The sequence below is a fragment of the Calonectris borealis genome, chromosome 7 (assembly GCF_964195595.1).
Source record: "Calonectris borealis chromosome 7, bCalBor7.hap1.2, whole genome shotgun sequence".
NCBI lineage: Eukaryota > Metazoa > Chordata > Aves > Procellariiformes > Procellariidae > Calonectris > Calonectris borealis.
In genome coordinates this window covers 42,971,945-42,990,267 of record NC_134318.1, presented here as the reverse complement: position 1 = coordinate 42,990,267, position 18,323 = coordinate 42,971,945, and the positions used below count along the sequence as shown (strand labels likewise).

General features: G+C 51.8%; 1 protein-coding gene across 1 annotated transcript in view; it reads left to right on the top strand.

Annotated features, from left to right (window-relative positions):
- Positions 1-14,013: 14,013 nt before the first annotated feature.
- EBF3 (EBF transcription factor 3) overlaps positions 14,014-18,323 on the top strand; it is a 113,313-nt gene continuing 109,003 nt past the window's right edge. Inside the window, exons 1-4 of the mRNA XM_075155402.1 lie at positions 14,014-14,209; positions 15,019-15,290; positions 15,679-15,742; positions 16,452-16,507. Coding sequence (XP_075011503.1) covers positions 14,014-14,209; positions 15,019-15,290; positions 15,679-15,742; positions 16,452-16,507 — 588 coding nt within the window. The remainder of the gene's footprint in view (positions 14,210-15,018; positions 15,291-15,678; positions 15,743-16,451; positions 16,508-18,323) is intronic.

Here is an 18,323-nt window from a genome sequence, read left to right as displayed (position 1 = left end):
TGGCTTCAGCCGCGCTCAGCCTGGGCTGCTCGGGCGCTTGGCAGCCCGACTGGTTTGTGCTCGGATGCAAACGCCGCGACGAATTCACTGAGCAGCAAATCCCACTGCCCGGGGCAGCGAGGAGCACAAGGTCCAGGCCCTAACAGTGAAGGTTTGGTACATTTGTATAGAAAATAAGGAGAAAATCGCATCGGTAGGAATAATTAATCACGGAAAAAGCTTACCAAGAGTTGTTGCGCATTCTCTAGTACCCACCTTTTTTTATTAATCAATATTACATGTTGTGTCCATATTCAGAGAGGACTTCAGTGAAGCCCTGCGGGCTGTTTTATTCCAGATATTGGGTCTGATGGGCTCAACGATTCATAGAGGATCGCTGAAGCAGTCACGAGGCCCCTGGAAATCGCAGCTCCCAGGATTTAAGCATTAAAAGGAAGTGTGCTGTTATGTGTAACAAGTGATTATATGGCACTTAAACAGGAAATCAGATGCTTCTTATACTGCAGTATGTTAGGAAAAGAAACATGGTAATGGGCGAGGTGAGAGGTGGTTAATACTATAATGTTTCCCTGTACGCTACTGGTGGAACCATTCTGGAATATTGCATACAATTCGTAGCATATACATACACGAAAATGTCTCTGAAATATATAACGCTTGCTGAAATGTTGCATGAGGGAGTAAAAGATCACTGTCTGCTACTGTCTGAAAGATGATAAATACCAAGCAAGAAGGCGGCTTTTTTCAGGTGATCAAACTTGACATAATTGTGAATAGCGGGATTAGCACGAGATTCGGTACTTTACTCAGATTTACAGATGCTACAACCACCTGATTACCTGATTCAGCTTTCAGTTGAAATAAATATATAATTACTAGGCCTTCCTGGATATTTAGTTTGAAAATACAAGCTTTACAGGAGAAATACCACAGAACAGATAAAGAACATCTTGCAAATCATATTTTTTGTCTCTTTTTTTTTGAGTATCTGAGCTTGTCAAAGAAAGTTTTAAGATGCTAAAAAAACCAATTAACCTGAGAAATGTGTGCTCCCCGTGTCTCAGGGGAAGCCATCGAGCCCCATTGCCTGGATCACCTGAACCTGGGCTGAACAAACCACTGGGAACCTGGCACGGGCAAAGGCTCACAAAGTAACAAAATAAGATTTTTTTCCCTTCCATTTCTATTATTCTTTGGCTAATTTGAATTTATCAAGTTAAATAAAATTAAAAAACACCACACAGCCACATGTGAGCTGTCGGTACCTTTCTCAGGAAGGGATGCCGATGCCGATGCCGCCTCGCACCCCGTCCCTGTGCTGGCCGCCCGCCGCGGCCGGGATGAGCCGAGGCTCCGGGAGCAGCGGGGCCCCGGGCTGCGAGAGAAATGCACGGTCTCCCCTCGAAATATATGTTTAATTGAAGCAGTGTGAGGGCAGTTGTAAAACCTGACAGGTTTACATCCACATTATAAAGCCAGAACAGAAGAGTTCGTCATCCACTCTAATCAATGTTTCCCTTCTTTGTGCATTAAGAGTTCTAGATAAATTGCATCGCAGTGTTTTAAATTGCTGAACAGCTTCAGGTGAACTTTACAGGTGTCAGCTGGCATCTATAAACTGTCCAAGAGTCCTATAAAAAGACTGTGAAACAAGAGCAAAATTAGGAGATAAATTTATCACTTAAAAAAAAAAGAAGCTAGAGAAGCGTATTTTCGATGTTACTTTTTAACAGAGGGCTGGAATGGAGAATTGCAGGTAGCAAAGACCTTCTGACACTGCTAATATTCAATTGAATTAATTCAATTATCCTCCAAATTCTTGCTTTCCCGGATCTGTGATGTCATGATGGCCGGCTTCAGTTCTGTGCTGATATACTACAACAGGGCACAAGGGGTTATTTTGGAACACATGTATCTTACTTTATGTCTAAATTTCACAGCTATCATGCTAAAATAATAAATAATAAATAAGCTCTTACCTATATCTTCTATAGTTTCTATTAATAAAAGATTTATTAATTAAAAAATTATTTCCATTAATAAAATAAAATTTAGTAAAATTAAACATTTGTGCCTTATAAAAATTGAGCATCTGATTGTGAAGTAAATTCAATCAGCAGGACACAACTTTTACTGGTAATGCAACAGAAATAAGCAGATTGTAGATATAATTCCACCCAAAACAAAGCAGACAAATGAAAACAGACTAAGATCTATTATTTAGTGGGTTCAAAACATCTCTAGGCAGGTCTACGAGGTGTTGACACCTGGGACCAGTCATTTTACCTTAAAAGAAACGAAGGCCTGCATCATTTTTTAACTCATTTCCTGCTTTATTTGCTGTTTGCGTTCAGCCCAAGTTCATTTTTCACAAAGCTGCTCAAACAGGAATACCATCCATTTTCATAATTTATGCTGTAAAAATACATAATCTGAACAGAAACAAACAGCCAGTCGGATCCTAAGGTACGCCCAGGCGCGCGTTCTGCTCGGGGTTTCTGGCCACAAAACGCGATCCCTGGTCTGCCGTGAATTTGAGCCCCGCACGTTCCTCTAGCTGGGGAAGCGAGGAGATGTCTAAGCCTCGGGATGTCCAGCCCCGACAAGACCCGGCACTGGGATGCAGGGCTCAGAGGGTGAATAGGAGCAAGGGGAAGAAACAAATTTTTTTGCCAGTCCCATCGTTTCTAAATTAGCTTTTGGTGGGCACAGGTAGGATATAAACTCGCTACCTCAAGGCTCCCAAAAGCCTTCTCCAGTTTCCCTTCTCGTACCAAGAGATCACGAACAATTCTCCCTCACGGGCACAGCCCAGCGTCCCGTTGGATATCAAGCTACCGCGGGCGGCAAGACAGCATCTTGTATACACGATATTTTACCTTGTAACTTCTTCTTCTCATACTTCATGCACAACTCAGAGTGTGAGCTGAGTTACTCAACTAAGATATAGCTTTGGAAATAACTGTTTTATATTTATTATTTGTGTCCTTTGCTAGGACAAGAACGCAGTAAGTGCACATAATTGAAGCAGATAACTCCAACTTACTCTCCCTGCGAGTATATTGCCATGCACATACATCTTGATTAGATCATTTTCCTTTTAAAAAGGAAGCATTTTTGTATCGTGGCGTCTAAGACAATTTCCAGCAGAGTCTGCTGGTGGAGTTCTCTGCTAGCAATATTTAAATTCAATCTTCTCCTTGCTGTTGTTTATTTTTTTACAATGCTCACGTTTTTCTCCCTCGTTCCACCTGTCTTCATCAGCAGGTCGCAACACTTTTGCACTAGCAAACAGGCCTGGAGGCAAACATTCCCTGTCGCTGCTATTTTTTGTTTGAATTCCTGATACACGGCGAGAAGCGGCTGCATTTTCTGCACGCCTGACAGGCCTCTCCGGCTGTTGGTGAAGTTGCTGTGGTTTTGGCTGGCGTGGTCCCCGGTGAGCGCTGCTGCCACATTTTCGTTTGAACTCGTGGCCACGCGATAGGTGACCTCCCACCCCCCGACCCCGCTTCCAGGAGGTCTCTGAGCTGGGGGATTCGAGGCGGTGCACAAAGACAGTTGCTTAAGGAAGGGGCCACCGCTTCAGTCAATGTCCTCTTACATCCCTGACACTGCCCACTAAAGTATTTAACCTCCAGCACTAGAGGAGATGACATTGCTTTTTTTTATGGTTTGGAGAGTATGACCTTTTCTATCACCGTACTTTACTTACTTCCCTTTCTGCAGGAAAAAAATAACTGGGAGAGATTTCAGCACATAAGGAAAATGATTTTGTGATTACTAAAAGCAGAAAGTCTTTAGACAAGGTTGTGAAATATAACTCATGAGTGGAAAGTAATCCCCTTTTAAAGGAACGGCTTCACTAATGCGCGGGGTCTTGTATAAAGGGCTGTTGGTCCTGTCCGAAACGCGTTTTCATAAAGTCACTCAAAGGTGCGCCTTGCATTTGCATCCTTATGCTGGTGGCACACTGAGTCCTTGGACAGAGGAAAAGTGAAGCAGGACTTACTCTGAGGTGTAGGTGCACATGGATCAGGACGATGCACTTGCAATCGCAGTCACTTCGCTGGGAACCTTCTGCTGAGGTAGCACAGGGGAACTTTGGTGCCCGAGTTCAGCCTCCCACTGCAAGATGGGTTTAGTGAGCTGCAAGCGTTTAATAGTGTATTTTATACGTGCTGAGACACGGTTGCAGCATGTCCACTTGAAAAAGAGCTGCAAATGTGTGCTGCCGTGAGGAATACCCTGATTTGGGAGCAGACAAGACGCCCCAGGCTGATGGAAGAGTGAAACTGCAAAGGTAACGTGCTTATACCATGGGGAAACGTCACCACTGGCTTCTGTAGCATCCCCGCAGAGTTGGAGTCGGGAGTTTCACTGCCTCAGCGCTGAAAGGAGCCATTGGAACACACTGAAGGCTGGAGGTAAGATTAAAGAAGGAGGAATGAAAACTGCTGATAGACAGTGCAGTGCACTAAAAAGTGAGCTAAGAATAAAGAGATAAGGAGCACCAAGATGTTGTCACAGTTCTACTCTAATAACTTAAGTAGCTGCTGTTAGACAGCGGTCCCAGAGCGCTATAATTTAATCTGGGAGTGAAAGATGCCAAGAATACATACGGTGTCAAAATAAAAGGGACCACTGCTAGCCTGCGAGCAGCCCTCTGACTCCGGTGAGGCTGCATCACATCCAGGTGGTCCAAAGCATTTAGAAAGAATATGATTTCAGTGTTTTAAATACCTGACGCTATTCAGTCACCTACTAGTTTGTATGCATGTTGTTGATTTAAAAGGCTGGAGCACAATCAAGCTTTCTTTTCTGAAGAGCACAATGAGCATGTGAAAAATATATGATCTTTTTAAATTTTAAAAGGTGGATTGGTAATGCTCCTCGCAACAGGAAGAATGTGGCACAATTAATTTTCACGCCCTACGCACCACACAGCTCTTCTGTGGGCCATAACAAAAGGCGGTGCTTTGTACAGGGGTTTGGAGGTGAGGGTTTGAGGGAGAGCACGTGCCAGCCCCGCATTGCCTGCATGGACAGACTGCCTGCCTTGGGAACAGCATGGGGCTGTCGAGGAATCTGCTTCATAAATGTTTTGTGAACACCTATCTATCTTAGTAAGACTAGCTCAGGCTTTATGCAAAAAGTAGTTACTGTACAATGAAAGCAAATTCATCGCTGTTTTTCAACAGAGTGTTTCTTGGTTTATGGCGAGGTGTTGGGTTAGGCAGAATCAGCAGGGCTCAGGCCTGGAATGACCTGTGTCTCTGCCTCCCGATTTCATCCATGCTGACTTCACAAAGCCCATAGAGACCTTTTTTTCTTTCCAGTCAGGAACACTTTCTAAAATGTGTGTATTTTTCACAGTTTTCCAGGCATCAGATGTATAAGCTTCCCTTGAATGAACCCCCATGAACTGAATTTTACCAATCCATACCATCAGTATGTTGTAAAACATTTATGTCCAGATCTTGCAGTTACCCCTGTGGGAGTTCCTGAGGCCACTGTCGGGTGGTTCCTGCTGGGTCACCAGATCTCAGGTCCACCCTCCAAGCCCCAGGCCAGGCACGAAAAACCTTCCAGGAAACGCTAAGCCGAAGCACCTCCACTGACTGTACCTGTAGCAGGGACACAGCAGGACACTGGAGAGCCGGACCAGAGTTGTGTTGTCTTTTCTGGGTCTAAACCCGACTTTAAACACCCCCAGCACATCTGGACAACTGTTTCCCAAGGGCTTACGCTGGTGTAAGCAGCAGTCCATGGGCGAAAGCAGCAGAAACAACCCCGTGAGGTCCCCCTGCCCAGGAGAAGTGAAAGCTCTGTGATGGACACCGGTGCAAGGGGTAGCGTTGGCCACGGCCACCATCCCCGCACCCACCCCAGACACGGGTCAAACGTCCTCCAAGCCAACACAGACGGGCTCCTGCAGCCTCTCTCCTCTCCCAACTGCTAAAAGCGATCACTCTGTACGAATTAAAACCAAACCAGAAAGTAGCTGCTGTCAGACCAAACCTAAAGGTGAATGTTACTTGAATTGATAACCAAGGTCAACACTGATAGGCTTATTCTTCATAAAGGTAGCTCCGTTCCTAAATCGTGGCTTCACTTCACTGCAGGAATCTGCCTGACTTAGAAACTGCTACTTTTTTTCTAAATACCTTCACATCCTGTAACTGCACCTCACTTACAAAGATGCTGGATCACTAGAAAGTATCCGTGGTAGCAGAGAGCTTGCTAAATATCACAGCAGTTATCCCCTCCTTGAAGATTAACCAATACTGCCAGAGTTCCTGTACTAAGCCGGGAGAGGGAGGGGAGGAAGAACAGAAATAAACAAAATAAGCTTTCTTCTAGCCAGTAGCATTCTTTGTACGTTGCATTGCCAGTACAACCACACGCATTTCAAAATCAAAGATTAATGTAGCTAAGAAGTTCTTGAAACCTAGTACCGGCTAACACCGCACCCAATATGACAAAGGAGTGCGACTTGTAAGCGTCAATTCGAGCTGAAGTGGGTAAATTAGATCCATCCAAATAGTTTTAAAAGATTTGACCAGCGTCTCCCCAGCAATTTCTCTCCCGCGTGTGACCGAAAGTTAGGAGTGGTAAGTTCACACGCGGAACACCACCGGGAGCTGCAGCCCCGCAGGACAGACTGTTGCTGTTCTAAAGCCTTTTCCTCTGGGAGCTGACCCACCCCCCCCGCCCCCCGCTCTCTCGGGGACAGCGCGACCACCTTCAGCCGGGAGGGAAGCGCCTGCGGGGCCTTTTCCCCATCGCCTGGGGGTCGGGCGGCCGCTCCGCGGGACAGCGACGGGACGGGACGGGGCGAGGTCCGGGCGCGCCCGCCCCCCCGGGGCCGCGCCGCCGATTCCGCCCCCGCGGGCGCCCCGCGCCTCCCGCCCGCCTCCCGCCCGCGCAGCGCGGGGGGGGCGCTTGCGCACTGCTGCGCTCCGCGCACCGCCGTGCCCCACAGAGCCTCGGCGAGGCTGCGGTGGGTAAGTAGTGTATTAAAGCGCGCAGAGCACACGCACACTCCTCCGCCGTTCCCCTCCTCAATAAACGCTGCCCTCCGCGCGGGTTGGGGCTTGCCCTCGGAAAACCTCTCCCCGGCCTAATTAGCCGCGAAAGGTAAGCGCCCGCGTCCGCGGGTCCCGCTCCTGCGGCCTCCCTGGCTGCGCGCCTCTGCGCGGGGGGGGGAAGGGGCGCGGGCGGCCGGCGGGGAGCGGGGGCGGCGCGGGTGGCGGAGCGCCCGCTTACCTGGGACGGGCCGTGCGCGAGTGCCGCCACACCGCGCGTCTGTGCGCGCCTCTGCGCGCCCCTGCGCGCCGACATGTGTGCTGCCTCGCAGTTACTTGCCGGCGGCGGCGAGCGCGGCTCCCGTCTGTGCCGACGGCCGCTTGCGCGCAGGTAGCGCGGCGCGGGGGGGGGGGGGTGTGCTGCGCGCCGGCGGACCCGGGCGGAACGCGGCCGGCGCTGCGCTGCGCAGCGCTGCGCGAGGTCTCGGCAGCGCGGCCGAGTGTCCGGGGCTTTTCCCCCTCCCGAGCAGAAAAGCGGAGAGCCGGGCGCTGCCGGAGCCGACGCGCCGAGGTGCCCGGGCTAAAAGGCAGGAAGCAATTAAAACTCCTCCTTTCGGATTAACAACCAAAAATTGATCGATCTGTCAGGAATACTGTTGATTTATGAAAGGTGCTTATTTCCTTGGTATGGAGAATTTTATGTTCTCTAGGTGAAACTGAGTTCACCCAGCTCCGGAGTAGATTGATGTTTTAATAAAAATAAATAAAGGGAAAAAGCTAGCCTGGTCTTTGGGGACATCAACTCTCAAATCGCGGAGTTAGACTAACAAATCAAATTGCATTATCTTTACATTTCCTATCTTTTAATCTAACGCCTAAAACTTGCAGGCAGCGCCGTAGCCTTTATCACCCGCAAAGTTTTAATATGGTGTTTAAAAGTTCAAATAACAAATAATCGATGCTTCGTCGCCAAAATGGCAGGGGGAAGCGGGCACGCCGTTGCTGCCGGCGGCGGGGGCCGCGGGCGCGGTGCGCGGCCGCCCGCGCAGTGTCCTGTAGATGGCACACCGTCCCCACGCTAGAGCCGCGGACGCCTTCTCTGCGGCGAGAGGGGGAATCTGGCGAGAGAAATGTCGATCTCAGCACTTGTTGTTTACCCAAACCGGGGCGCGTTTCTTTGCCCGGCGCTCGGAATTTCATTTGAAATTCAAAGCCCGAGCTGTGCGGGGAGCGCCCGAGCCGCCCGCCCGCCCGCCCGCGGGACTTCCGCGCCTCCCGGGGTCCCGCTGAAAGTGGGAGCGCGGTTTGCGGGGGAAGGTGTCGGGGAAGCGCGGAGCGGTGCGGGAGCCGGGAGGAGGCGGCGGCCGGGCCCGCACCGACCCCGCACCCCGCGGGGGCCCCGGCCGGCCTGGGCGGCAGCCGGGCGCCCCGACACGTTTGCCTCTGCAATGTAGATTTCAGCGGGACAAATTGCTTATTAATAGTCTAGAAGAGAAGGCAGTTTCTTTCTTTCTTCTTTTCTTTAGCTGTTTTTATTTCTGCATGGCCCCCAGCTACGCTCCGGGCAGCCTCACCGCCCAGCGGTTTTCTCTTCATTTCAATATCCTAAAGAAAATGTAAATCACCACGCTGCGGCCTTTTTAAAAAGTTAAATTAGCAACAGCTTTAAGTGACTCCATTAGTATGGAAAACATACAAATGTTTAATGTGGGAATAGCTTGTCTTTTTTCAGTGGTGCTTACCCCGCCCGGGAAGCGGGACCAGGCTGCGGGTTGACGCGGAGCCGGGGCTCGGGGGCTGCCCCAGTAAAGCACCCCGGGGCGCTGGCCGAGGCCGACTGCCCGGGAGGCTGCAGGGAGCGGGGCTCTGCTGCAACTCCCACCCGCTCTTAAGTCTTTAATTATTTAAAAGACCGCTGTGGCTTGCGGGGAAACGGTGAGGCAGCGGCAGGCTCTGGAGCAAGGGGACGGGGACCTTCCCCCGGGGCTGGGGGGGGTGTGTCCCCCTCCCCAGGGCATCCGTGTCCTGCCCGGGTGGAGGAGCCCTGCGCTGCCCGGTGCCCGGTACCGGCACCGCGCCCGGCGTTTTGCCGCAGCACCGCTGCCTCCGCCGTGGCAGAGCGGGAGATGGGCATCCCGGTGCCGGGCTGGGGCACCTACCGCTGTCCGCCTCGGGGAGAAAAGTACTTGTTAAAGAGGAAAGTTTTGCTCCGCGAGTGCGGCGGCGGCGAGCTCCCCGTTCCGCGGGGCTCCCGCCGGCTCTCCCCGCCCGGGCGACCGCCCGTTTCGAGCAGCCCAAGCCCCGTACCGGGAGTGTTCGACCGTCTGTTGGCGTAGGATGTTACCGCATCCCTTCAGGGCAGCGCGTCGGGGAGAGCGAGCCTTGACCATGAAAGAGTTAAGGTTTATATTATTCAGTAGAGGTCTTGTTAGGATGTAATCTGCATTTTCTAACTACTGCGTAATAAAAAGTGAGAAGTTTTGAGACACCTTTCTTGATTATACCTTTGGCGATACTTTAGGTTTTACATTTAATTTGCATTTTGTTCTTAGTGAATATTGAAGTCTTGAGTGGAGGATTGAATTTTATTAGGACATCTGGACTGACAATATCAAATCAGACACCAACGTCCCAAAGCATGCTAAAATTTCAGAGTTAATTAGAACGAAGTGTGTTTAATTAAAGCCAATTATAATATCTGAAATTATCTGATCGATCCTTGTTTGTTCAGTTGGAGTCAGTTTATATTGTTCTCGCCGCACGACAGGACCTGTCCGGCCGCCAACTCCCCGCGGCCCCGGCTGCGCGCCCGCGCCCGTCCCGCGCCCCACCGCGGGGGCGGCTTCCCCTCCGCCCGCCGGCTGCGCGGCTCCGTGCTGGAGCCCCAACCCCCCCCCCGGCCCCGGGGAGAGGGGAAAAACGGCGGTGGGGGGTGGCGGCCCCGCAGCCTCCCCCCGGGCCGGCGGCCCCGCAGCCCCGCCGGGAAGGGCAGCGCCCGGGCCGCGCCGTCGGACAGCGGGAGCCGGGCTGCGGCCGCGGGGAGGTTTCCCTTCCGAGGAACGGCTCCCGTCGGACGCACGGCTGCCAGGGCTGGCACTCGGGCACGGGGAAAGTTTAAGCCTTTTATTCTTTTTTTTTTTTTTTTTTTAAAGAACTAATTCTTGATTTAACAATATTGGGGCGCCCGACCGCGAAAGCGTGCCTGGAGGAGCGCAGGGCCGAGCGCCAGTTTGAGTAAAACACCCCTGCACCGACAAGGAGTTTCTTTACTCTGAGGCGGCTGCACCCCCTCGCCGCGCAGCCCTGCCGCGGGGTGCGCAGGGGCGCGCAAAGGCGCGGGAGGTGCGCGCACGGCCCGCCGAGGGGCCCCGGGGCGGCCCGGCCCCGACGCCGCTGGCCGAAGGGCCCGGGCAGGGGTAGGGACAGTCTCCCCGCGCCCTGCACCGCCCCCGCGGTGGCCTGCGCGGAGCGCGGAGTGGGTCAGCCCACCTCACCCGCCGGCTGCCGCTCCCTGCGCATCCCCGGTGCTCCGCGGGGACCGGCGCGGGTGTCCGTACCGCACCGCTGAGCTCGGTGCTTTTATCCGGGATGCTCAGGAATTTGAATTCAAGCGTTGAAATCAGCCCAAACCGGGTAAATAAATACCGAAAGGCGGGCGGCGGGTGAGGCTGGCGAGCGGAGCCAGAGCAGCCCGGGGGTCCAAACCCACTGCGCGGGGCGGCCAGCCCGCAAACTTTGCCCTTTGCGGAGCGCTGGGGGCCTTTGCTAGTGGAGGAGGGGGTCGGCGTGCTCCAAAACACCGGCGGCAGCACCCAGCCCTCGCCTGGGGCTCGGCTCCGCTCCGGTCCCGGGCCCCGGCTCGGCCTCTGCACGGCCACCGGGCTGCCGTGGGCGCAGGATGCGCGGCGCCCCGCGCAAGGGCCGGGCCGGGCCCCCCGTGGCGCTGCGCCCCCGCGCTAATTACCTCCTCCTCCTCCTCCGCGCCTCTCCCCGTGAATTTACGCCCTGAGGTACCCGCCGGCGGCCAGCCCCCGCCCCGGCGGTACCTGGGCATCCGCCGCTCCATTGAAAATACCCGAAAATACAAATTTATCACTCCTCTGCAACGCAGGAAAGAAGAGTTAGCAGAGATTTGTTTCGGTTAAACCGGGCATAAATTACACCTACTGTAACCGAGCACGTTAGTAATGAAGGCGCCTTCAAACAATAAAATTGAAATATGCGCCTTGGCGAGCTTGCGCGGGGCCCGGCCGTGCCCCCCGAGGCCGCGGGGAGCCGGGGAGGGCAGGGCCGGGGCCGCCGCTCGCCTCTCCCGGCGGAACTTTCCGCTGGGAAAGTTTCAGCGATGGGAGCCGCTCGGGGGCAGGGGGGGGGCGCGGAGCAAGGCAGCCCGGCTGCCGGCCCACGCGGGTCCGCGACGGAATTCACTGTAAAGTAAATACGGGCTGAAACTTCTGTGATTTAAAACGTGAGATGGGGGGGGGGGGGGGGAGGGGAAGTGAACTGTTAAGGTAATAGTCCCGAGGGGATTGTCCCAAGGAAGAAAAAAAAAAAGGAAAAAAAAAGTAAGTTTAGGAGAATCCTATAACGGCTGTGGAGATGAGGCTATCAATTTTAATCTGCGCGATCCACGTACGGCATGTGATGATGTGTTATTATGCGGGGCGAGGGGCGAGGGGGAAGGAGGACGGGCTCCGAGGCGTGATTTATCGCGGCCGCGGAAGTCTCCCCGCCCGGGCCGCGGCAGGCGGTGCCGGCGGGGCGCCCCGGGGCGCGGGGGGCCGCGGAGCGGGGCCGGGCCGGGGGGACAGCTGGGCTGCGGCCATCTGACCGGCTCCACCGTGACATCTGGGAGCCCACTGGTGTGTGGCACGCGTATCGCTTGATGTCGCTATTTAAATGCAAATTTGCGGGGGGATCACTGAAGCCTCACCCCGTAAATTCACACAAAAGGGAGACTTGGCGCGCCGCACCGGAGGAGGAGGAGGAGGAGGAGGAGGGCCGCGGAGCCGGCAGGGCTCGGGCCGCCCCCGGCAGCCGCGCACACCCCCTGCCCGCCCGGCGCCGAGCCGCGGCCGGGGCCCCGCTCCCCCGCCAGCTCTCCCGCGCAAGGTGCGGCGGCGACGGGCCGGCCTCCCCGAGAGCGGGCCTGGGTCAGCGGGCCGGCCTCCCCCCGCCCCGGGCCGGGGAGAACTTGTCGGGGTCGGGGGGGCGGCTGTGCCCCGCAGGATGCCGGCCTGGGAGCGGTGCGGAGCGGTGTGGAGCGGTGCGGAGTGGTGCGGGCAGGGAGCATCCCGGGCGGGCTGCCGGCAGCTCGCAGCCAGCCGCGGAGTGACAAAAAAAAAAAAAAAGATAAAGTTGGTGAATGATAAAGACCGTATTTTCCACGCTTTGGGTGCAGGACCAGATGATCTAGAAAATGAGCTGAAATAGATTCAGCCTCAGAGCCTGTTGTGAAGAGCAGCTGATTCCCCCATTTCTGGCCAGATGGCTTCTGAACACAGATTTGCATTCATTTTCGCTTAATATCGTCCAAAATAGTGGGGCAGCTGCATTTGTTGTCAAAAAGGTTTAAAACTCCCTTTCTTTCTGGGGCAGGATCGTTACCTTATGTGATGGGCTTATGGAACTTTTTTTTTCCCCCCCTCCTTAGTCAACAGTATCAGATTTAAAAGGATTTGTTTTAAAACCTTCTAATTTGGTAATCAGATTTAAATCGCCTTGGCGCGTGTAATCTGAATTAAAGATACTGTAAATGATTTTAAGCATTACGCTTTCGTTAGCAGAGGGAAGAACCAACTTCGGCATTGTTCTGTGCATTTTAGGAAATATGTTACAATTATAGCGTTGTTGGGCGTTTTTGCTTTATTTTTCGGAGGGCGGATTTCGCGTGCGGGGGCACGGGCAGCCCCCAGCCCCCGCCCGAGGTCCCTAAATGTGTCCGTGCCACCAAATGCTATTTCCACCCCGAGCACCGCATTGTTTGGGAACTTTGGTTTGCTCGTCCCTCCGCGATAAAAGTGTGAGGTTTTGTGATCTGCTCTACTGTACCTCAAAAGCTCCGGGCTGATTATGAATACAGGAATTTTCTTTTAATTTATCATGAATAGTTTCCATACACTTTGATTTAAGGTTATTAACATTCTATAGACAGTGGCATCTTTAATATGTGGCGATCGCTTCTAAAGACTAATCTCATTACCCTCAAATAGTCATAAAATATGATTTTATTATACTTACGTATTTAATTAGACGGCCAGCAATGTAATGGATTTTGAGATCGGGTAGAGCAACAGCTTTGATAATTCACTTATCTTTGGCAATAGTCATTAACCCCCAACACCAGCAAAATAGATTGCTTTCTAACACATCTTTTTTTTTTTTCCTCACCCCTTGGAGAAAGGATCGGGGGGTCTCCTGATAACACAAATCGGACTTCGATTTTCACCGATTAATTAAAATATTAACGCACGGACCTTGGCAATTCACAAAAAAAAAAAAAAAAAAAAAAAGGGAAGTCCTAACCCACACTGGGCGGAAAAAGCTCATCACTCGAGGCGGATATATATACATGGACAAGGCGCGCATATAGCTGTGGATATATATGTCTGTGCGCATGAAGACTTCAAATACATATATTTACGTGTGCGCCTCTGTGTGTATTTCTATATATGTGATCGTGGAGGGGTGCTGCGCGCCTCCAGCATCAGGCCACCCTTTGTCCATCCCCGACCTCTCCTCCTCTGCCCCAAACATCCCCACGAGGGTCACATCTCCCTGCCCATCCTTCCCCTCCTGCGGCCCACGAGGGGGGTGGTTCACCGGTGGCTTGGCGCTTGAAATGGTTCCTCGAAGCCACTTTAAAGAAGATATTTGGGACCTCGTCGCCGCGCTCCTGCCCGGCCCCGGCCCCCCTTCCCCCCGAAGGGGGGGCCGGGGCCGGGCAGGAGCGCGGCGACGAGCGACTGAACCCCACGCTCCATATATGGCGCTGACCCCGCCCACCGCTCACGTCATCAATGACGACACCTCTCCCGCGGTGGCGGGGGCCCGGCTCCCGGGGAAGGGCGCGCTCCTCGGGGAGGGAGGGCCGGGCTCTGCGCGCCTCCGTCCATTCCGTGAGACGCCACGGGCCCGCGCCCCGTTCTCCCGTGTGCCCGGGAACACCTCCGCGGTAATCAGTATTTTTTTTTTTCCTTCTTTTTTTTTTTTTTTTTTTTTTTCCGTTTATTTGTCTTTTGGAGCAGGAGAGCCTTGCCAGAAAGTGGTCGATTCAGCAGTGTCCTGAAGCTTTTTTTTTTTTTTCCGAGGCGGTTTTTACTAGGATGACACCACGTTGAGCGCGTCTGCAAACAACAACAAAAATATTTATTCTTTTACCCCCCCCTTCCCCCCAAAAAAAAAAGCAACCTCGCAGTGTCGCCGGCTGCAGTTACACTTTTTCTTTCTTTTTTTTTTTTTCCTTTTTTTTTTTTTTTTTTTTAAACCACCAAACTGGAACGCCATCCAACTCGCTGCACAGAAGTACTCAGTAAATTGTTTATGTCGTGCCAATACAGGACAGATTGAAGAAGGAAGCAAGACTTGAACTGGGCTTTTCTCCTACTGATCACAGGGAGTAAAGTCATCTCTTATATTCCAGTCGCCAAGGAGAGAGAGAGAGAGAGAGAAAATCAAGCAACAACCAACCCACCCCGTATCTGACATTTCCCTCAATTTTAACCCCTTTTGGTTAGGAGCTGGTTTTGCCCAAATTTGTTTTAATGTTTGGGATTCAGGAAAATATACCAAGAGGTGGGACGACCATGAAAGAAGAACCGCTGGGCAGTGGGATGAATCCCGTCCGCTCGTGGATGCATACTGCGGGGGTAGTGGATGCTAACACGGCCGCCCAAAGGTACGTCTGCCAAATCCTCTCCCGGCGGTTTTCTCCTCCTGTATTTCTCATCCCGGCCGTAAATCCCCCCCCCCCCCGCCCGCCCCGTATCAGTTACAGCCTCCCCGCTCCGCGCCGCTCCGCGCTCCCCGCATCCCCCCGCGGCCGCGGTGCCTGCGCGCCCCTTCCCGCCGCTCTCACCCACGCCTTGTCTTGTTTTCTCCCGCAGCGGCGTGGGGCTGGCTCGGGCACATTTCGAGAAACAGCCGCCTTCCAATCTCAGAAAATCCAATTTTTTCCACTTCGTCTTAGCTCTGTACGACAGGCAGGGGCAGCCAGTGGAGATTGAGAGAACAGCTTTTGTGGACTTTGTGGAGAAAGAGAAAGTAAGTCTGCCTCTTACCTTATTATTTTTATTTTTTTTTTTAACGTTTAAGTGTGATTTATTTGACCAAAGATCATTTTCGACCACGGCAGCCCTAACGGTACTCCAGAGGCGCCCAGACCACGTGCGGGTTCCCCCGTTATTACGGCCGCTCCGGATAGATCCCGGGGTTAGAAACTTACCGCCGCGTCCCCGACTTATTTTAACGCAGGGAAAACGGCTAAACATGACATATTTGCACCGAGATAATGACATCACCAGCGCTCCACAAAGTGGGCTGAATTTCTGCAAACTGTTAATTCCGAGCCGCTTCAGGGACGAGAAAAATGTACGTCAGGAGGAGGGAGATATTTTTCATGCTAAATATAATTATTTATCGTTACTTGCAGGAGCCAAACAATGAAAAAACTAACAATGGAATTCATTATAAACTTCAGTTATTGTATAGCAATGGTAAGTTGTCGTTACCTCATTTTTGAACGTCCGTGTGCCGCAGAAAAGTCGTACTTTCTTTTTCAAGGCCTTTTGGAAAAGGAGATAAAGATTCTGAGATTAAAATTACACGCGTGTAAACACGGCTCTTTCCTTGGCATATAAGGAAAACAAAACATAAACGATCAATAAGTCAATGGTACTTCACATGATTAACCGGTTGGTCTTGAAGTGGAAAGTAAAAAAGGGGATCGATAGCTGCTCCAGCAGAACATCACTTTTAAGTGACTTTTTTCAGTTTTGCGAATTAATGGTAATTATTGGGATGGGGCGAGCGCACGGAGCAGGCAGAGCGGGGCCCCGGCCCGGCCGCGGGGGGATCCCCAAAGCCCGCGGGGGAACGCGGGGTCTGTCAGCCCCAGCGCCCGAACCGCCGCCGGTCTCGCGTGTTTCCCTCCAAGCGTGGCCGTGGGTCCGGCAGCACTCCCGGCCGGGGGGGCTTTCTCGGGCCCGGCCCCCGGAGCGCCGGGTTCAGGAGTGGAAGTGAACTCCGTCACTAGGTGATTTCTGGCTTTTTTTTTTTTTTTTCCCCTTTTTATTTTGAAGCCTGGCGCGAGTGCCGATCCCTGTCCATTGCAGTTAATTGCCTGACCTCATGCTTTCATTATGTAATTTGGGTGGTTCGCTACTGAAATCCTAATAGGAATTTGTCTCTGCTTTCCCTCCCCAGGAGTTAGGACAGAGCAGGACCTGTACGTCCGTCTAATAGACTCAATGACCAAACAGGTGAGAAAGTTTACGCTTTTCTTAACGCGCAAGTTACTAAGTTTGTATTTTGCCCTTGCTGGGGGGGGGCGGGGGGGGATATCAGACCGATAGACCGCACCTACTTTTAATTTACCTGAGCGAGTAATTCAGATACCTATTACTGGAGGATATTTTAAAAAGCGAAAAAGGTGTGTTGTTGCTATTCGAGGGTGCGTTGGCATCGCTAAATATTGTGTGTGGCATTAAGTACAACGTCATGTGAACAGATGTTTGATATAACTAATTTAGCCAGGGAGAAAGGAAAGAAAAAAAACCCTCAAGTTGCCCAGCTTTATTTTTAAATGCACTTTTTCCCCTTCGGAACTTTTTTTGGCGATATTTTTCCTCGGAAAAAGGAAAGGGCAGCCCTCTTCCTTAGGCACTCCGAAACTGGCCGGGATTAGTCCTTTTCTTTTATAATGCGACGATCTAGTAACGCGAGACGTTTATTTGGATTTAAAAGTTAAATGTGCTGAGGTGAAAAGTCATCTTGTTCTCCTCTAGTCCATATTCACCTCTCAGCCCCCCATCTCCATAATTCAAACTCCGTGCTCCAGGGGTCACCCAAACCCGTCCGTTTCCCTGAGATCAGCTTCTGTTTCTTCCTCAAACCTCTGTCATACCTTGTAAATAACATAATTACAAGCAGTTCCTTATTAAATTATTTAACCTGTCTTGGTCAACTTTGCCGATGATAACTACGTGTTATCAGCATTGCACCGCAGTAATTAAGGACAGAAAGCTACTTACTAGCTTTGGATTTAATCAACTTTTTTTTTTTTTTTTCCCGGAGAGACATTTCACGATTTTTTTTTTTTTTTTTGGGTGGGTGGGGAAGAAGGTGAGAATGGGGAATAATTTACAGTGTTCTGGAAATCAGATACCAGAGATGGAAATTAAAACCACTCCACCAAATCTGCCGGGTTTTAACACCCCCGGCGTGCTTTGCACTCCCGGCTGAGGCGAGCCTGCCCACATGTATTATTTTGGCTGACTTCGGAGTCCCCGAGCAAGAGGCCGGCGAGACCTTCCCCGGGCCGGGATGGGCCCGGGATGGCCCGGGAGCGGCGCCGGGAGCCGGCACCCCGTGCTCCCACCCCGCAGAAACTTTCTACTTCTCTTGACTAAAATCGGGTTGGATCTAAACGCCTCCAGTAGTAAAATAGTGTGATTTCCTCCCGGAGAAAAGCAGAGCTGACAGGCGAGGTACGATTCCTCTGACAAAGACGGAGGCGTTGTACCCTTCAATAATTATTTCAATAGGTTACAGAGGAGCCCTTTTAAACTCTGGAGCGCTCTCGAGTTGACAATGTGGGCTTATTTCCTTTGTATATAGCAGCTAAATGTTTTCGGAAATCGCTGTAGTAGTCTAATTAAGAGGCTTACATAGGCAGCTATAAGTTTCGTTACCGATGAATAAAGGAGCAGAGAGGGTACGTTTTAAGTACGCTTTTATTGTTCATTTAGACTCCGCACCTTTGCAGCAGAAAGAGTGCTGAAAATAAAGGCTTTTAATCTCTCCTCACTGACGGGAGAAAAAAAAAATAGCCCAGTAACTGATCAAAGAGTCAATGGCGCTGAACCGACAGTTTATGGATTTCTGTTTGTGCTACAAAATAAAAAATAAATCACTGATAAATACGTGGTTTCATCAGAGGAAAAGTAACAATCACCAGAAGTTATATGGCACGCTGCAACAACAAACATTCGCAGCCACAGACGGCTTGTTATGTCTGCGCTGTCATATATTACCCCCTCTGTTTGCAAAACAATACCTGCCGGCGGGGCCCCCCCT